The following is a 21,043-nucleotide window of genomic DNA, read 5'->3' as shown; positions in this document are numbered from 1 at the left end:
GAGTGGAACAGTCGGTCTAGCAGGGCCATTGAAGCTAAAACCTTGGGTAGCTTCAAATTTATGTTAGATAAATACATGAGTGAGAGGGGTTGGATAAGAATGGGACTTGCACAGGAGTTAATATGTCGTGGGGAGATATGATGGATAAGGTAAACGCACTTGTTGGATGGTAACGATATATATTGTCAGACTGTGGTAAGGAAGGGATGGGCCCAGCCTGCCGTGTTACTGCCTGGATGTCTAAACGCGGAGTGAGGACGAGGCAGAGCCTCTCACTCACTCATGCTGTATCCTGTGACGTCATACAGTCACAGGCCTAGGGATCTTCTATATAGGCTATACAACACATGTAAGGGGATCAGCAACTATGCTGACAAATAGATTTATCGATGCTTATTGCTTGGATGGCATTGAAAATGGGTGGGACAAATATTTTTAAGAGGGCTTGGGTTTGAGGAGGACATGCCTAGTATGGGCCAATAGGCCTGCTGCATTGTTCATCCATGCTTATAAGACATAGGCGGGGTACTCACCGAGGGCGAAGCCATCCTTGGTCCACTGCGCTTTGCCCTGCTGATGATCAATCTCGCAGAAGAGTGTTACACTGCCTCCAGCTACCACTTCCACGCTCTGCGGCGCCACTCGGAACGTCTGCGGCAGGGTCCACCCTGGAGGAGGAAAGACAGAAAAGTTAGGTCAATGGTCTGGTGCAGATCACGTCGCAGCCTGCGCCACGGCTGAAAACAAGCTTGCTTGATAGTACTTGGGGGGATACATCTTTTGTGAAATGACGTGGCAATGACACTGTATCACGGACATGAAATTAAATGATAATGTGACGTGACATTAGATGACAGTGCGATATATTAAATGACAATGTGACATCACATTAGATTACGCTGGAGCAAGATACCAGGTGACAGTGGGACATGACATGACTTAGATGACTGTGACACGATCTTAGATGACACTGTGACGTAACTATATGACAGTATACAATTACCTCTGACGACAGTGTGACATGACATCAGGTGACAGGAACATGACAATGGGTGAACCTTTTATGGCACTGCGACACAAGAAGGAATTAGGACATGGCAATTAAAGTAATACATGGCACTGAGGGGCACTGGTGTACCATGCCCTGACATACCCTCCACATAATATAGCAGTAACTAGTATACTTTAAAAGGGAGGGGGCATCACTCACAGGGTCTGGGTCCGAGCCGCAGGGGGCGATGACCCCCTTCCTCCCCAAGAGTCGATTAAAGGTAAATACAGTAGCCAAAAGCATTTCATTAATGAACACCAGTACCTGGAGAAGGGGATGTGATCAGGTTTGATCCAAGGAAGGGAAGGATAGCTCCAATTCCTTGAATCAAAAACCCTTTACAGCATCCGGGCACCTCTTAAAGAAAAGACTACCTTAAATAAGACAAGTAAGTGTACAGGAATGTTTCCCGTGAGGGAGAGAGAGAGAGAGAGAGAGAGAGAGAGAGAGAGAGAGAGAGAGAGAGAGAGAGAGAGAGAGAGAGAGAGAGCTTCCCGAGGGAGAGAGAGAGAGATGATATAGCTTCAGCAGTAGCGGGGCCATGGCCGCCCTGGTCACCATCCATCAGCACGAGCAAGTGGGGCCCTGACTCTCTGACAAGACCTGCTTGTAGTACAAGCTGCTGCTACACGACTCTAGTAAGCAGGGAAGGAGGGAGGGAGCGAAGGAGGGAAGTATAAATTAAGGGAGGAAAGGGAGGAAGGAATGTATAGAAGGAGAGAAAGCAACAGTAGCAACCATCAAGTTTGTGGCTACTGTTTAGGTCGCCTCTGTGAAGAGCATCAGTGTGGCTATACATCACAGTGAACCGTCTCTATGATGTGGCAAAGTTTCCTCGAAAGAACAACCATTAAGAGGCCGCTGACGCAGAGAGAAGTAGGCGGCTTCAAGATACATCTTAATTCTTTATTTTTTAGTTTCTCCTGCATTTGAGGTAACGAAGAGAGTCTTGCTGCAGAAATGGAAAACGGGCATAGAACCATAACTGCTCGTATAAATTCAGCGAAGCATCTGAACTACTGGGAAAGCTTAAAGCTTCTTGAACTGTAATTCTTGGAACGTAGGTGAGAAACAATCTATACTTGGAAAATACTAGAGGAAATGGTCCTAAATCTGCAATAATTATTGAATTAAACCTTAAGCACAATGGACCCCTACTCTTAGTTGAGATTTCACTGGGAAACTAAAACCTTAGGGGTTTACCGTACCCGAGGAATGGAAGGCCATGCTGGCTTTGATCCTATGGAAGCGAAGGGCGGCCCACTTCCTTTGATCACAAGCCCTTCGCCGGCATTAAAGCACCTGGAAGAGGCTGTTGTTGAAAAGCCTTGAACCCTTAAATACTTACCTAATTACTTCTAATACACTTATGCGCCCCAGCCTCTAATTAAGGTGACTTTAAGACCTCTAGCCAGCCACCTCCTCTCTCGCCAGAGACTATTTTGTGGCCTCTAGCCAGCTTCCTGCTTTCTCGCCAGAGCCTATTTTGTGGCCTCTAGCCAGCTTCCTGCTCTCTTGCCACAGCCTATTTTGTGGCCTCTGGCCAGCGTCCTGCTCTCTCGCCAGAGCCTATTTTGTGGCCTCTAGCCAGCGTCCTGCTGTCTCGCCAGAGCCTATTTTGTGGCCTCTAGCCAGCCACCTCCTCCCTCGCCAGAACCTATTTTGTGTCCTCTAGCCAGCCACCTCCCTTCTCGCCAGAGCCTATTTTGTGGCTTCTAGCCAGCCGCCACCTCTCTCGCCAGAGCCTATTTTGTGGCCTCTAGCCAGCGTCCTGCTCACTCTCCAGAACCTATTTTGTGGCCTATAGCCAGCCATCTCCTCTCTCGCCAGAGCCTATTTTGTGGCCTCTAGCCAGCTTCCTGCTCTCTCGCCAGAGCCTATTTTGTAGCCTCTAGCCAGCCTCCTGCTCACTCGCCAGAACCTATTTTGTGGCCTCTAGCCAGCCACCTCCTTTCTCACCAGAGCCTATTTTGTGGCCTCTAGCCAGCCACCTCCTCTCTCGCCAAAAACTATTTTGTGGCCTCTAGCCAGCGTTCTGCTCACTCGCCAGAACCTATTTTGTGGCCTCTAGCCAGCGTCCTGCTCTCTCGCCAGAACCTATTTTGTGGCCTCTAGCCAGCGTCCTGCTCTCTCGCCAGAACCTATTTTGTGGCCTCTAGCCAGCGTCCTGCTCTCTCGCCAGAGCCTATTTTGTGGCCTCTAGCCAGCGTCCTGCTCTCTCGCCAGAGCCTATTTTGTGGCCTCTAGCCAGCGTCCTGCTCTCTCGCCAGAGCCTATTTTGTGGCCTCTAGCCAGCGTCCTGCTCTCTCGCCAGAGCCTATTTTGTGACCTCTAGCCAGCGTCCTGCTCTCTCGCCAGAACCTATTTTGTGGCATCTAGCCAGCGTCCTGCTCTCTCGCCAGAACCTATTTTGTGGCATCTAGCCAGCGTCCTGCTCTCTCGCCAGAGCCTATTTTGTGGCATCTAGCCAGCGTCCTGCTCTCTCGCCAGAGCCTATTTTGTGGCATCTAGCCAGCGTCCTGCTCTCTCGCCAGAGCCTATTTCACTTCAGTTTTAGAATGCTTCAAGTCATTTTCAGACGAGTGTCACAAAGTTGTTTTCTCGCTTCAGGACGTAAAATGTGAGGACTTGTGGCTGCCTTTCCCTACCTTCGATGGCCTTCCAGGGTGTTTCCTTACTCCCTCAGTCCCAGTACTAAGCCAGGCTTGTCTGGTGCTCACCTGGTCAGCCAGGTTGTTTCTGCTGGTGGCTCGCTGGCACACATATCCATCACTGCCCGGCTGATCTGGCTATTTCCACTGTATGCACTATATAGGTTTTGTGCTGTTTTTAATAATAATAATAATAATAATAATAATAATAATAATAATAATAATAATACAAAGATGACTGCGTTGTATTATTATATTATTATTTAGGCACTTGCAGTAATTTCGTGCTGAAAGTGATCAGCCGGGCTGTGGCTCGTACGTTGGTTTGCGTGCAGCCAGCAGCAACAGCCTGGTTGATCAGGCGCTGATCCACCAGGAGGCCTGGTCACAGACCGGGCCGCGGGGGCGTTGACCCCCGAAACTCTCTCCAGGTAAACTCCAGGTAAACTCCAGAGTCAATGTTCTCTGCGCAATAACTTATCCGGTCATAATAGGGCTGTTAGCGTAGAGAAATTTTTCCAGGAATTAGGCCCAAATTGCATTTAAATATTCTCAATTACTGGCTAGGCATTTATATTTAAAATGAAAGTTTCTATCACACGTGAAATATTTTTGTTCTCTTGCACTGGTGAAACACTTGCACGCACTTTTTTTCATTATTACCCGGAGGTCTCTTGCACTCAAGTGTTGTTTCAAGTTTGGACTCCATTTTCTACTGGGTTTCACTTTTTTTGTTTATGTTTTATGGGTTTTTTTCTTCTTGCAGAGAAGCCGCGAGGGAAAAAAATCGCAACCTTCAATGTCAGGTCATGGACTGGGGAAGGGCACCAGACGAGCCTGGCCCATGGCCGGGCTCCGGCAGTAGAAAGACTTGGAACTCACAAAAGGCTTTCAGATGCTGCACCGCCAGGATCACGGTGCCAGACGCACAATCTCAGAAGAAGAAGAAGAAGAAGAAGAAGAAGAAGAAGAAGAAGAAGAAGAAGAAGAAGAAGAAGAAGAAGAAGAAGAAGAAGCAGCAGCAGCAGCAGCAGATTGTGCTTCTAAGATTCTTTCCACTGATCAAATTAGTGGAAAAACCATGTCCACACTGTCCATAATTCATTTAATAATATATTAGTCACATTGCCCCCACCCCCTTGCTGCCAACACCTGACCTCACCAGACCTGATCTTGCAGGTCTGCAGTGAGCACAATAAGAGAGCACTGTATCAGCATCCGTGGCCCTCAGACTATTCAACATCTTACCAGAAGATATCAGAAACACTGCTGGAACAAATGTAGAAGTCTTCAAGAGGAAACTGGACGGATATCTTCACCAGGTGCCAGATCAACCAGGTTGTGATGGATATGTGAGGGCTACGGGCCACCAGCAGTAACAGCCTGGTTGACGAGGGAAGCACCAGACGAGCCTGGACCATGGCCGGGCTCCAGGAGCAGAAAAAACTCTCGGAACTCATCAAAGGCATATGTGTGACCCCTCGCAGTGACCTGTGTGACGTCTTTCTCCGAGCCTGACCTCAGGTCCTTGTTTGCTTTTTAAGGCGGTGCATTTGATTATTCTTACGTACTTTATAAAGCTCAACCTTGAGCGAGAGGTATTAAGAGGCTCCTCTGCTATCAGTGTCTACTCCCACTTGTCTACTACCATTGTTTACTTACCAGAGAAACTGAGAATGACTATTTTAACATTTCTTTGGGGATATTCAGCGCCCAGGGCAGAGCGCATGGACATGCCAGTGGCTTTATCGAAGTCAAGTATGGCTAGCTGTACGTGGTCTAAGGTTACATTTCATTGCTGGCTACCTGGTCAAGCAGGCTGTAGCTGCCATGGACCCGCAGGCCTAAACAGCTACAAAGTGGCTCTTTTACCACTTGCTTTAAGTCGAAGATCAGATAAATAAAAAAAGCGAGGATAACGTAAGATCCTTCAGAAGAGGATCTAACCCCCCTTCGTCTCTGCCTGTGAGTCTTATTGCACTTGATCCTACTGTTCTCCCCCCTCCCCCCTTCCTCTTGCTCTCCCCCCTCTCCCAGTAGAATCTCGTCCCCAGTTCATCACTTGCCTCTTATCACACCATCATCCTCCTCCACCACCTCTTCCTTCCTTCCTCTGGAGTGATAATCCCCTCAAGGCTATCTTTATTTTTCTTACCTAGCTTATCTCCTCCCCCTTCCCCAGATACCTTACCCCAGTCTCTGTCTCTCTCCTCCCCAGCTCATCTATGCGGACAAAGGCTGTCCTCTCGTCCGGACTGCTTTAATTTCCCTAATTATCTCCGCTAGATCTTAGTATAATTAGCACCTGATGACTTGTGCTCATGTGGCGTCCTTCTTGTCCCCTGTCAACTGTGTTGAGGGCGCCCTCTCCCCTCCCCGAGGCGCGTCATCTGTGAAGGGGCATCAATTCCTCTTCCCCCCGACCCATCCCTGAGGCCTCGTCTGTGGAGGAGCATCAATTACCCTCAGTGGCGTCACCTGAAGAGAGATCAACCACTTCCCTAAACGAGGGTCAGGGAGCGTCCTGGATGAGACGAAGAATGTCTACTAGATGCTCCCTGACCGTATCATCCTTTGCACTGTATCATCCTTTGCAGACGATACTAGGATCTGCATGAGAGTGTCAACCATTGAGGACACGACAAATCTCCAAGAAGATATAAACCAAGTTTTCCAATGGGCAACAGAGAACAATATGATGTTCAATGAAGACAAATTCCAACTACTCCGTTGTGGAAAACTGGAGGAAATAAGAGCTAGAATTGAGTATACTACAAACTCTAATCACACAATAGAGCGGAAAAGTAATGTGAAGGCCCTCGGAGTGGTAATGTTTGAGGATCTCATCTTCAAGAATCACAACAATGCCACTATCACATCTGCGAGGAAACTGATAGGATGGATAATGAGAATATTCAAGACTAGAGATGCCAAGCCAATGATGATCCTTTTTAAATCACTTGTTCTCTCTAGGCTGGAATACTGCTGTACATTAACATCCCCATTCAAGGCAGGTGAAATTGCAGATCTAGAGAATGTACAGAGAACCTTTACTGCACGTATAAGTTCCATCAAACACCTTAACTACTGGGAGCGCCTGGAAGTACTTGACTTGTACTCACTGGAGCGCAGGCGAGAGAGATACATTATAATCTACACCTGGAAGATTCTGGAGGGACTTGTCCCTAATATGCACACAGCAATCACTCCCTACGAAAGCAAAAGACTTGGCAGGTGATGCAACATACCCCCAGTGAAAAATAGGGGCGTCACTGGTACACTAAGAGAAAACACAATAAGTGTCCGGGACCAAAGATTATTCAACAGCCTCCCATCAGCCATAAGAGGAATTACCAACAGACCCCTGGTTCTCTTCAAGAGGGAGCTGGACAGATACCTAAAGTCGGTGCCGGATCACCCGGGCTGTGGCTCGTACGTTGAACTACGTACGGCCAGCAGTAACAGCCTCGTTGATCAAGCCCTGATTCGCCAGGCTGCCTGGTGGTGGACCGGGCCGCGGGGACGTTGATTTCCGGAATGCCCTTCAGGTAGACGAACAAGGAGGGTGGTGGGTATCATCTAGCAGGGATGAATAACGCTGCCTGAACCAAGACTTCACCCAGCAGGGATGAGAAACAGGGAGTCAAGGTAATACTTTACAAAAGGAGACAACCATGACCTACAAATGGTTCGCCAGCCAGGTCGTGACGGTCATTGTAAGACAACAGTCATCAACAAGGTAGTTTGACCTTAGTATGGGTTGAGACCTGGGTTGAGACTTGGACCTGACTGGCTTCGGCCAGTGGCTTTGGCTAGTAGGTGACATGGACCTGTCTAGCATGGGCCAGTAGGCCTGCTGTTGTGCTCCTTTTTACGTTATATTCCTAAAGCCATCACTGGTTATAACCTGAGTATCACCTTTTTTTCCAGGAAAATAGCATACCTGTTATATGCCTGGAAAAACTGTCGAGAGTACTTGCACTCTCCAAGTACAGGCAAACCTGTAATCAAACTGAATGGTCCTTCAGCACTTGTAGCCAGGCCTGAGGCCACACTTCTTGCTCAACAAGGCTGTTGTTTCTAGCAACTTCTGCCTTATAAGGGCCACTGGTGTGAATTGTTACCTGTACAACTTAAAAAAACACACATTATTCATAAACGACTAAGAAATATATGTTGCGATCCACGTGTGTGCAAGGGATGGAGTGCAGCTGGCTAAGCCAGGGGTGGCAGCCTGGCTTAATCCACTCGAGGAGCCAGAGCTGGGTTTTCTCAGGCTTTAAACTAATAGCAGGTAAGAAACATGGGCGAGTGCGGAGAAATGGTAGAGTGCGAGTTTATTTATACGTTTTGAGTAACCCCTTCCTCTCTTCTCAGAAATTCCGCTGGCAGAGCTGCAGTTTACAATGTTTCGCCCGTGATGAACTGTATGCGCTTCTGTCATCTGCAGCTCTCCCGTCACCTGCGCTTCTGTCATCTGCAGCTCTCCCGTCACCTGTACTTCTGTTATCTGCAGCTCTCCCGTCACCTGTACTTCTGTTATCTGCAGCTCTCCCGTCACCTGTACTTCTGTTATCTGCAGCTCTCCCGTCACCTGCGCTTCTGTCATCTGCAGCTCTCCCGTCACCTGTGCTTCTGTCATCTGCAGCTCTCCCGTCACCTGTACTTCTGTCATCTGCAGCTCTCCCGTCACCTGTACTTCTGTCATCTGCAGCTCTCCCGTCACCTGTGCTTCTGTCATTGCAGCTCTCCCGTCACCTGTACTTCTGTCATCTGCAGCTCTCCCGTCACCTGTACTTCTGTCATCTGCAGCTCTCCCGTCACCTGTGCTTCTGTCATCTGCAGCTCTCCCGTCACCTGTGCTTCTGTCATCTGCAGCTCTCCCGTCACCTGTACTTCTGTCATTGCAGCTCTCCCGTCACCTGTACTTCTGTCATTGCAGCTCTCCCGTCACCTGTGCTTCTGTCATTGCAGCTCTCCCGTTACCTGTACTTCTGTCATCTGCAGCTCTCCCATCACCTGTACTTCTGTCATCTGCAGCTCTCCTGTCACCTGTACTTCTGTCATCTGCAGCTCTCCCGTCACCTGTACTTCTGTCATCTGCAGCTCTCCCGTCACCTGTACTTCTGTCATCTGCAGCTCTCCCGTCACCTGTGCTTTTGTCATTGCAGCTCTCCCGTCACCTGTACTTCTGTCATCTGCAGCTCTCCCGTCACCTGTGCTTCTGTCATTGCAGCTCTCCCGTTACCTGTACTTCTGTCATCTGCAGCTCTCCCGTCACCTGTACTTCTGTCATCTGCAGCTCTCCCGTCACCTGTACTTCTGTCATCTGCAGCTCTCCCGTCACCTGTACTTCTGTCATCTGCAGCTCTCCCGTCACCTGTACTTCTGTCATCTGCAGCTCTCCCGTCACCTGTACTTCTGTCATCTGCAGCTCTCCCGTTACCTGTACTTCTGTCATCTGCACCTCTCCCGTCACCTGATCCAACCTGTCTTCAACACACATGACAGTTGCTGTCCTTGATAAGACAGACATGCCCAGGTCTGTATAAAACTTGATCAAACTCCCGTTGGGCGAAACGTTTTATAATCCAGCGTCTTTGATTTACTGCTGGAACTGTTGTCTTCCAACAGTATGAAGTGTGCTGGAACTGTTGTCTTCCAACAGTATGAAGTGTGCTGGAACTGTTGTCTTCCAACAGTATGAAGTGTGCTGGAACTGTTGTCTTCCAACAGTATGAAGTGTGCTGGAACTGTTGTCTTCCAACAGTATGAAGTGTGCTGGAACTGTTGTCTTCCAACAGTATGAAGTGTGCTGGAATTGTTGTCTTCCAACAGTATGAGGTGTGCTGGAACTGTTGTCTTCCAACAGTATGAAGTGTGCTGGAACTGTTGTCTTCCAACAGTATGAAGTGTGCTGGAACTGTTGTCTTCCAACAGTATGAAGTGTGCTGGAACTGTTGTCTTCCAACAGTATGAAGTGTGCTGGAACTGTTGTCTTCCAACAGTATGAAGTGTGCTGGAACTGTTGTCTTCCAACAGTATGAAGTGTGCTGGAACTGTTGTCTTCCAACAGTATGAAGTGTGCTGGAACTGTTGTCTTCCAACAGTATTAATAAGTCACGGGGTGTGACTTTGCTGACTTATCCTGGGATCAGTCTAAATAATGTATTGTGTGTGTGTGTGTGTGTGTGTGTGTGTGTGTGTGTACTCACCTTGTTGTAGTTGCAGGGGTAGATTCACAGCTCCTGGCCTCTTCACTGGCCGCTACTAGTTCACTCTTCCTGCTCCATGAGCTTCATCATACCTCTTCTTAAAGTTATGTATCGTTCCTGCCTCCACTACATCACTTCCCAGACTATTCCACTTCCTGATAGCTCTGTTACTGAAGAAATACTTCCTAACATCCCTGAGTCTTCAGTGTGTGTGTGTCATAAATAGGAAGAGAGAGAGCGAGAGAGAGAGAGAGAGAGAGAGAGAGAGAGAGAGAGAGAGAGAGAGAGAGAGAGAGAGAGAGAGAGAGAGAGAGAGAGAGAGAGAGAGAGAGACTCTACACTTAGTTCACCTGGTAATGCTCCACGTTATCGAATCCTCTCTCAAAGCAGCCGAGAAACGTATTAACCAGTTCAGGAAGTCAGAACTTCCTGGCCACGAGGCGGCGACTTCCCTCGTTACCCGCTGCACCAGTGCTAAATCACCTCTTGTTTCTCCCTAGTTAAAAACACGTCTGAAACAGACCCTTGCTCTGCACTGTCTGGAAATAACGACATTCCTCGTTAGTTTCCCCTCCCAGCATCCCAAACACCTTCCATCAAAGAGAGAGAAAAAGCAAGACGAAGGAAGGTAGATGCGAAAATCAACGATGGTTCTCGTTTTTTTTCTTAAGTGTAAATCCTCCTCGTCTCAAAGATATCTATATTCCTCAAGAATTAAAATGACAATATAGGCCTCGCATATTCTATCTTACTACCTGCTGTTCTGTTATCCCCAAGAAGTGAAACCTTAAATAAGATGCGGCATACATACCCGTGGATACTCATCATGTGAGTATACCATCGGTATCCCAAGGACTATGCATGGTATGCCCTCTGTGTCAGGAATACGCGCGCCCACACTCAAGTGTGTGTTGGGGGGGAGGGGGGATCATTGTTACCTCGCTCTTCCCAAGAGACCCACGAGAGTTCGTTCGTTCCGGACAATAATCTCACCGGCGGGCCGTTCCCATGCCAGGGCTCCCGACACTATAGACAGATACACTTCAGATTAAGTGTAGCACCAGTACAGACAGTACAGTGATTGCAAAAATACACTACAGACCACCTGTGTTGACCGCAAGGGTTGAATGTGGGACTGTTACACGTACACTTGGTTGGCAGCACACTCGGCTCACATACTGAGTGTCCGGAGTTCGATCCCCGGCAGGAGGTGGCCTCCACCACCACCACCTGCTTTGACTCACCTGATTACAGCATACAAACCACTTCTCCGACCATATGCCGCACTTTCTTCAAGATTGAAAGATTGAACACGTCCATTCCAGGCTAAGGGACTGATTACCTCAAACTACTCCTCTTCTTACATCGTTCTTCTTTGTATTAGACTAATGAAGCCAGTGTGGCAACACATTTTCTCAATAAACATTCCCATATGTTGCATAAATGTCGTATTCTGCAACTTGTCGGATTTCTAAACCATTTATCAGGCCTACTGGTCTAAGCTGGTCAGATCAGTAAGCTCTACCTGGCAAGGCCTAGTTGACAAATACCATGGAAGAGTACTGAACTCTTCTCCAGGTTGAGGGACTGACCACCTCAGCACCATGGAGCCGAACTCTTCTCCAGGCTGAGGGACTGACCACCTCAGCACCATGGAGCCGAACTCTTCTCCAGGCTGAGGGACTGACCACCTCAGCACCATGGAGCCGAACTCTTCTCCAGGCTGAGGGACTGACCACCTCAGCACCATGGAGCCGAACTCTTCTCCAGGCTGAGGGACTGACCACCTCAGCACCATGGAGCCGAACTCTTCTCCAGGCTGAGGGACTGACCAGCACCATGGAGCTGAGGGCTGAGGGACTGACCACCTCAGCACCATGGAGCCGAACTCTTCTCCAGGTTGAGGGACTGACCACCTCAGCACCATGGAGCCGAACTCTTCTCCAGGTTGAGGGACTGACCACCTCAGCACCATCTGAACACTTCTCCAGGCTCAGGGTCTGACCACCTCAGCACCATGGAGCTGAACTCTTATCCAGGCTGAGGGACTGACCACCTCAGCACCATGGAGCTGAACACTTCTCCAGGCTGAGGGACTGACCACCTCAGCACCATTCTCCAGGAGGGACTGAACTCAGCACCATGGAGCTGAACTCTCTCCAGGCTGAGGGACTGACCACCTCAGCACCATGGAGCTGAACTCTTCTCCAGTCTGAGGGACTGACCACCTCAGCACCATGGACCTGAACTCTTCTCCAGGCTGAGGGAATGACCACCTCAGCACCATGGAGCTGAACTCTTCTCCAGTCTGAGGGACTGACCACCTCAGCACCATGGACCTGAACTCTTCTCCAGGCTGAGGGACTGACCACCTCAGCACCATGGACCTGAGGGACTGAACTCTTTTCCAGGCTGAGGGACTGACCACCTCAGCACCATGGAACTCAACACTTCTCCAGGCTGAGGGACTGACCACCTCAGCACCATGGAGATGAACTCTTCTCCAGGCTGAGGGACTGACCACCTCAGCACCATGGAGCTGAACTCTTCTCCAGGCTGAGGGACTGACCACCTCAGCACCATGGAGCTGAACTCTTCTCCAGGCTGAGGGACTGACCACCTCAGCACCATGGACCTGAACTCTTCTCCAGGCTGAGGGACTGACCACCTCAGCACCATGGACCTGAACTCTTCTCCAGGCTGAGGGACTGACCACCTCAGCACCATGGAGCTGAACTCTTCTCCAGGCTGAGGGACTGACCACCTCAGCACCATGGACCTGAACTCTTCTCCAGGCTGAGGGACTGCTGAACTCTTCTCCAGGCTGAGAGACTGACCACCTCAGCACCATGGACCTGAACTCTTCTCCAGGCTGAGGGACTGCTGAACTCTTCTCCAGGCTGAGGGACTGACCACCTCAGCACCATGGAGCTGAACTCTTCTCCAGGCTGAGGGACTGACCACCTCAGCACCATGGAGCTGAACTCTTCTCCAGGCTGACTGACCACCTCAGCACCATGGAGCTGAACTCTTCTCCAGTCTGAGGGACTGACCACCTCAGCACCATGGACCTGAACTCTTCTCCAGGCTGAGGGAATGACCACCTCAGCACCATGAGAGACTGAACTCTTCTTCTTCAGGCTGAGGGACTGACCACCTCAGCACCATGAAGCTGAACTCTTCTCCAGGCTGAGGGACTGACCACCTCAGCACCATGGACCTGAACTCTTCTCCAGGCTGAGGGACTGACCACCTCAGCACCATGGACCTGAACTCTTCTCCAGGCTGAGGGACTGACCACCTCAGCACCATGGACCTGAACTCTTCTCCAGGCTGAGGGACTGACCACCTCAGCACCATGGACCTGAACTCTTCTCCAGGCTGAGGGACTGACCACCTCAGCACCATGGAGCTGAACTCTTCTCCAGGCTGAGGGACTGACCATCTCAGCACCATGGAGCTGAACTCTTCTCCAGGCTGAGGGACTGACCACCTCAGCACCATGGACTCTGAACTCTTCTGAACCTTCTCCAGGCTGAGGGACTGACCACCTCAGCACCATGGACCTGAACTCTTCTCCAGGCTGAGGGACTGACCACCTCAGCACCATGGACCTGAACTCTTCTCCAGGCTGAGGGACTGACCACCTCAGCACCATGGACCTGAACTCTTCTCCTTGCTGAGGGACTGACCACCTCAGCACCATGGACCTGAATTCTTCTCCAGGCTGAGGGACTGACCACCTCAGCACCATGGAGCTGAACTCTTCTCCAGGCTGAGGGACTGACCACCTCAGCACCATGGAGCTGAACTCTTCTCCAGGCTGAGGGACTGACCACCTCAGCACCATGGACCTGAACTCTTCTCCAGGCTGAGGGACTGACCACCTCAGCACCATGGAGCTGAACTCTTCTCCAGTCTGAGGGACTGACCACCTCAGCACCATGGAGCTGAACTCTTCTCCAGTCTGAGGGACTGACCACCTCAGCACCATGGAGCTGAACTCTTCTCCAGGCTGAGGGACTGACCACCTCAGCACCATGGACCTGAACTCTTCTCCAGGCTGAGGGACTGACGGAGTCTACCTGGAGGGCATTCCGGGGATCAACACCCCCGCGGCCCGGTCCACGACCAGGCCTCCCGGTGGATCAGGGCCTGATCAACGAGGCTGTTACTGCTGGCCGCACGTAATCCAACGTACGAACCACAGCCCGGCTGATCCGGCACCGTCTTTAGGTATCTGTCCAGCTCTCTCTTGAAGACAACCAGGGGTCTTCCCGAGGTGTGTTTAGTTCAGTATGTGTAGGAAGGCGGCGGGTGAAGTCCTCATGGCGTTAGTGTGAATAGGTAGTTTGGAGATTTTTTTTTTTTGGTATGCTATAGGTAGTTTTGTGTTTAAGTGCTCTCGTTTATTTGTAAGGCCCTTGTATGCAGAGGCTTGTTTATACGAGAGTACTGTATGGTGTTTTACCTGCTGGTAATTAGTCTACCAGACAGACGTGAAGACGGAGGTATGTCATGGTGCCTCCCTGATGACTTATTTTAACTAATTACCAGCAGTGTGCTAGTGAGCTAATGTGAGCTGGAGTGTTTTTTTTTTTTTGTAGTTATTAGTTGTATATAAGTTACTATTAATATAGATATATTTTTATATAGGTGAGTTTTTGTCCTTCCTTCCTGTTGAACAGTCTTGGGCCCCGGACACTTATTGTGTCTTCTCTTAGTGTACCAGTGACGCCCCTACTTTTTCACTGCGGTTATGTTGCATCGCCTGCCAAGTCTTTTGCTTTCGTAGGGAGTGATTATTGTGTGCATATTAGGGACCAGTCCCTCCAGAATCTTCCAGGTGTAGATCATGATATATCTCTCTCGCCTGCGCTTCAGTGAGTACAAGTCAAGTGCTTCCAGATGCTCCCAGTAGTTAAGGTGTTTGATGGAACTTGTACGTGCAGTAAAGGTTCTCTGTACATTCTCTAGCTCTACAATTTCACCTGCCTTGAATGTGGATGTTAATGTACAGCAGTATTCCAGCCTAGAGAGAACAAGTGATTTAAAAAGGATCATCAATGGCTTAGCATCTCTTGTCTTGAATGTTCTCATTATCCATCCTATCAGTTTCCTCGCATATGTGATAGTGGCATTGTTGTGGTCCTTGAAGGTGAGGTCTTCGGACATTACCACACCCAGGTCCTTCACATTACTTTTCCGCTCTATTGAATGATTAGAGTTTGTAGTATACTCAGTCCTAGTTATTATTTCCTCCAGTTTTCCATAACGGAGTAGTTGGAATTTGTCTTCATTGAACTTCATATTGTTCTCTGTTGCCCATTAGAAAACTTGGTTTATATCTTCTTGGAGCTTTGCCGCTGTTTATTTCAGTGTAATTTTATAACCCCTAGACAGCAGTGTGAGCAGCCTTTAGGAGCCAGGAACATTTTATTTAAGTTACGACATCAAAGTCGTAACATCAACTCATCAATCCTTCAACATGCGTTTCCTGTACAACATTCCAATTCATTTACCTCCTCTTCTTCTCCGCCTCCTTTTTCACACTCTCTTGAAAGGGGTGGAATGAGAGGGAAATATGATTGAAATGGATGTCACAGATAGATTAAAAGGCATAAATAAACGGAAGGAGAGAAGGATAGTGAGAGTTTAGAGGAAATGTGTAGAAGGGTCAGGAGTTTCAGATTCCCAAAGATGGGGGGGGGGTAGAAGAACCAGGGAGAGGGGTGCCAGAGGTGCCTGGGGAAGGGATGTAAGACGAGAGGGGTGCTCGGAGGAGGGGGGTACCAGGAAAAGGGATGCCAGGGGGAGGGGTGCCAGAATCAAGGGAAAGGATACCAAAACCATAGGAAAGGGTACCAGAACCAGTAAGAAAGGGTGCCTGAAGCAGAGGGAAGGGTGCCAGAATCAAGGGAAAGGGGTGCATGGACCGAGGGAGGACGGGTGCTTAGACCTAGGGGATGAAAGGGATGGAGGGAGGTGATGAACATACTCAAGCAGCCTAAGGGAGCTCAGTTGAGCACAGTTTAGAGGAGAGGAAACCAGAGCCTCGGTAACACAAGTCATTAAACTGACAATTAGCGTCAAGGATCATAGTGCGTGCAATTTCAAAACAAGTTAGTAATTTGAAGGTCAGTGAGCCGCCAGTAGCAATAACCTGGTTGACCAAACCTGGCCCAGGGCCGGGCTGTGGAGCAGGAAAACTCTCAAAACCCATCAAAGGTAAACAAAGGTAAAAGTACCAACTTGTTAGCGAAACGTCGGAATAGTGTGTTTCCAGAGTTCCCCTACTCCCGCAGCCCGGCCCTAGGCCAGGCTTATCTGGTTCAACCAAGCTGTTGCTGCAGGCGGCCCCATTGGTTCTCATATCCATCACAACCTGGTTGATCTGGAATCTGGTGGAGACAATTGAAGACTACTATACTTGTCCCAGAAATGTCACTAGCACGTTAAGAGACCATACAATAAGTGTCAGGGGCCCGAGACTGTTCAACTGCCTCCCAGCACACATAAGGGGGATTACCAACAGACCCCTGGTAGTCTTCAAGCTGGCACTGGACAAGCACCTAAAGTCAGTTCCTGATCAGCCGGGCTGTGGCTCGTACGTTGGTTTGCGTGCAGCCAGCAGCAACAGCCTGGTTGATCAGGCGCTGATCCACCAGGAGGCCTGGTCACAGACCGGGCCGCGGGGGCGTTGACCCCCGAAACTCTCTCCAGGTAAACTCCAGATATCTTCTGGCAAGATGGTCCCAAATCTGCACACAGAAATCACTCCCTATGAAAGTAAAAGACTGGGCAGGCGATGCAAAATGCCGCCAATAAAAAGTAGGGGCGCCATTGGTACACTAAGGGAAAACACCATAAGTGTCCGGGGCCCAAAACTGTTCAACAGCCTCCCATCAAGCATTAGGGGAATTGCCAATAAACCCCTGGCTGCCTTCAAGAGAGAGCTGGACAGATACCTAAAGTCAGTGCCGGATCAGCCGGGCTGTGGCTCGTACGTTGGACTGCGTGCGGCCAGCAGTAACAGCCTAGTTGATCAGGCCCTGATCCATCGGGAGGCCTGGTCATGGACCGGGCCGCGGGGGCGTTGATCCCCGGAATAACCTCCAGGTAACCTCCCCCCGGAATAACCTCCAGGTATAACTCTTCCCTCCTGATAGTTCCTCTGTTTCCCTTCCGTTACTCTCCCTCCACCTATCTTCCCTCCTCCGTCTCTCTGCCCTCTCTCTCCCTTCCATTTCCATTTCCTCCGCCCTTTTCTAAGAACTCAAGGCGTCACACCATGACGGTGTCACATTACGAGGTCACATGAATGTATCACATCATGGTGTAAAATTATGAAGAGGTGTCATGGCATCATCACATGAGTGTCACACCCCGAAAGCGTCACACCCCGAAAGCGTCACACCCCGAAAGTGTCACACCCCGAAAGTGTCACACCCCGAAAGTGTCACACCACGAAAGTGTCACACCACGAAAGTGTCACACCACGAAAGTGTCACACCCCGAAAGTGTCACACCACGAAAGTGTCACACCACGAAAGTGTCACACCACGAAAGTGTTGTGCGTTATGTAATTGAGGAAATACAAGTTGTGTGAGGGGGGGAAGTGGGAGAGGGAAAGGGGGAGAGAGGATTAAGGGCTGATCTGAAAAGGGAAAGGGGAGAGGGGGGAAATGGTTGATCTGGAGAGGAAAAAGGGAGGAAAGGGGGAACGCCTTAAGTTGAGAGGAAATGTGGAAAGATTAAGTCACAGTGGTAAGGGGGTTTCAAATTCCCAAGGGGGAGGGGGGCAAGGCCAGGGGAGGGAGTATCCGGGGAAGGGGGAGTGCCAGTGAGTGCCAGGGAGTGCCAGGGAGTGCCGGGGGGGAGGAAGATTAAGTGAGTAATCCATGTCAGAAGATGCCACTCTTACTGCTCCAGCAACCCTCAAATGTGAGGCATGAGGGGAAACAAGAGGCATGAAAGGGAATGAGGTATGAGCGAGGTATGAGGGGGAGATATGAAAGGGAATGAGGTATGAGCGAGGTATGAGGGGGAGATATGAAAGGGTATGAGCGAGGTATGAGAGTAAATGAGACGCATGAGGGGGGAATGAGGTAAGTAGGTGTAGGTGGGTGGGTAAGTGCCGTTAATTTACACACACACACACACACACACACACACACACACACACACACACACACACACACACACACACACACACACACACACACACCACACCACACACACACACACACACAGGCTGGATGTCTCACTTTCAAGGATCACAACAGTGCCACGATCGCACGTGCAAAGAAAATGATAGGATGGATAATGAGAACTTTCAAAACGAGAGATGCCAAGCCCATGATGATCCTTTTCAAATCACTTGTTCTCTCTAGGCTGGAATACTGCTGTACATTAACATCTCCATACAAAGCAGGTGAAATCGCAGATCTAGAGAGTGTACAGAGATCCTTTACTGCACGTATAAGTTCTGTCAAGCACCTTAACTGCTGGGAACGCTTGGAAGCACTTGACTAGTCCCGAAACTGGCTCCTAGAATCAAGCATTAGGGGAATTGCCAATAAACCCCTGGCTGCCTTCAAGAGAGAGCTGGACAGATACCTAAAGTTGGTGCCGGATCAGCCGGGCTGTGGCTCGTACGTCGGACTGCGTGCGGCCAGCAGTAACAGCCTTAACCCCGCCAAATGCAAAGTCATGAAGATCGGAGGAGGGCAAAGAAGACCGCAGACAGAGTATAGGCTAGGAGGCCAAAGACTGCAAACCTCACTCAAGGAGAAAGATCTAGGAGTGAGTATAATACCGAGTACATCGCCAGAAGCACACATTAACCAGATAACTGCTGCGGCATATGGGCGCTTGGCAAACCTGAGAATAGAGTTCCGGTACCTCAGTAAGGAATCGTTCAAGACTTTATACACTGTGTACGTCAGGCCCATACCGGAGTACGCAACACCAGTTTGGAACCCACATCTGGTCAAACACGTCAAGAAATTAGAGAAAGTGCAAAGGTTTGCAACAAGGCTAGTTCCAGAGCTAAGGGAAATGTCCTATGAAGAAAGGTTAAGGGAAATCGGTCTGACAACACTGGAGGACAGGAGGGTTAGGTGAGACATGATAACGACATACGAAATACTGCGTGGAATAGACAAGGTGGACAGAGACAAGATGTTCCAGAGATGGGACACAGAAACAAAGGGTCACAATTGGAAGCTGAAGACTCAGATGAGTCAAAGGGATGTTAGGAAGTATTTCTTCAGTCATAGAGTAGTTAGGAAGTGGAAGAGTCTGGCAAGAGATGTAGTGGAGGCAGGAACTATACATAGTTTTAAGACGAGGTATGATAAAGCTCATGGAGCAGGGGGAGAGAGGACCTAGTAGCGGTCGGTGAAGAGGCGGGGCCAGGAGCCGAGTCTCGATCCCTGCAACCACAATTAGGTGAGTACACACACACACACACACACACACACACACACACACACACACACACACACACACACACACACACACACACACACACACACACAGGACCCAATCCGTCTCCAGTCACTGCCTCTCCCAGTCTCTTATTACCTCCTGCTCAACAGTGGTCCCCAAGAAAGACTATCCTTCTCTCCCTTATCCTCCCATCCTCCTCTTGGTAAGTTAACCCCCAGGTCAAAGACCACAGGGGTTAGGTCAGGTCACACTGAGGGCACTGGTAGCCTCACAGTTCACTGCTAACTAGATACAGTTACAGACATAATTAAACGGGGTAAGGCAAGGAAATCTACCCCTTTTTTAAGGGGTCCCTTTTCATGAAAAGGGATTGGAAGAGGTTAATGGTAGAAAAGTATTATGTTAGTCAGGAGAAATGTATTGGTTTGTCCTGGTACGGGTCAGCTGCGTGGAACGTTTGGTCATGAGACCCTGAAGCGCAACAGGTCCCTGGCACTGTCCGTGGCACTGAAGGGCAACGAGTCAGGGCTCCTGCCGCCCTCTCCCAGACCAGTCCCCTGGTTGCTTGCCTGATCGATCAAACTGTTACTGCCCGCCACCCGTAGTCCAACATGTGCACCACAACCCGGCTCATCAAGAATCGGTTTGGGCAATATGTCGACTTCTCCCTTGAAGACAGCCAGGTCACTGTTGATGATCCTCCCCTATGCAGGAAGAGTGTTGAAGAGTCGTGGTCCCTATACACTTAAGTTCTCTCTCAATGTACTCATCACTCCCTTATTTTTCATCGAAGGCATCCTGTATCGTCTGCAGGGTAGCAAGTGCCTGACACTGTCTCCGTGGCACTGTTGGAAAACGAGAGGGAATTGCAAGGGAGTGAGGTAAAAATGATGACGAGGGAGACGGAGGTAAAAAGACGGAGACATGAGAGAAGTGACAGAATTAACCTGTCAGAAGGAGAGACCAGGAGAACCTGGTGTGTGTGTGTGTGTGTGTGTGTGTGTGTGTGTGTGTGTGTGTGTGTGTGTGTGTGTGTGTGTGTCCGTGTGTCTGTACTCACCTAATTGTACTCACCTAATTGTGGTTGTCTGTGTGTGTGTGTGTGTGTGTGTGTGTGTGTGTGTGTGTGTGTGTGTGTGTGTGTGTGTGTGTGTGTGTGTGTGTGTGTCTGTGTCTGTGTGCGCGCGCGCCTCTCTCTCTAAGATCACATCAGTGCAACAACAAGAAACTCGTATGCAATAGGAGGATTGATCCAGGTCCGGGCCGCGGAAGCGATGGCCCCTAGAACCATCAACAGGTAGTTCAGTAATATCTACGACCTTTGCCAACAAAGTACACAGTACAATACTCACCGTGGTTTGGTGTGTATGGTAATGCCCCTTATTGCTGGTGGGAGGCTGTTGAACAGTCTTGGGCCCCGGACACTTATTGTGTCTTCTCTTAGTGTACCAGTGACGCCCCTACTTTTCACTGCGGTTATGTTGCATCGCCTGCCAAGTCTTTTGCTTTCGTAGGGAGTGATTATTGTGTGCATATTAGGGACCAGTCCCTCCAGAATTTTCCAGGTGTAGATTATGATATATCTCTCTCGCCTGCGCTTCAGTGAGTACAAGTCAAGTGCTTCCAGGTGCTCCCAGTAGTTAAGGTGTTTGATGGAACTTATACGTGCAGTA

General features: G+C 49.6%; 1 protein-coding gene across 1 annotated transcript in view; it reads right to left on the bottom strand.

Moving 5' to 3' along the window:
* The window catches only part of LOC128696637 (nephrin), a gene marked incomplete at its 3' end in the record, with an annotated part of 201,555 nt that overhangs the window by 102,418 nt on the left and 78,094 nt on the right, over positions 1 to 21,043 (bottom strand). The window contains 1 exon segment of the mRNA XM_070094437.1: positions 534 to 668. Within this exon segment, the coding sequence (XP_069950538.1) occupies positions 534 to 668 (135 nt within the window).

Source organism: Cherax quadricarinatus, chromosome 46 (genome assembly GCF_038502225.1).
Source record: "Cherax quadricarinatus isolate ZL_2023a chromosome 46, ASM3850222v1, whole genome shotgun sequence".
In the NCBI taxonomy this organism is placed as follows: Eukaryota; Metazoa; Arthropoda; class Malacostraca; order Decapoda; family Parastacidae; genus Cherax; species Cherax quadricarinatus.
Note: the sequence above shows the minus strand (reverse complement) of the source record. Positions and strands in the feature narration are given on the sequence as shown.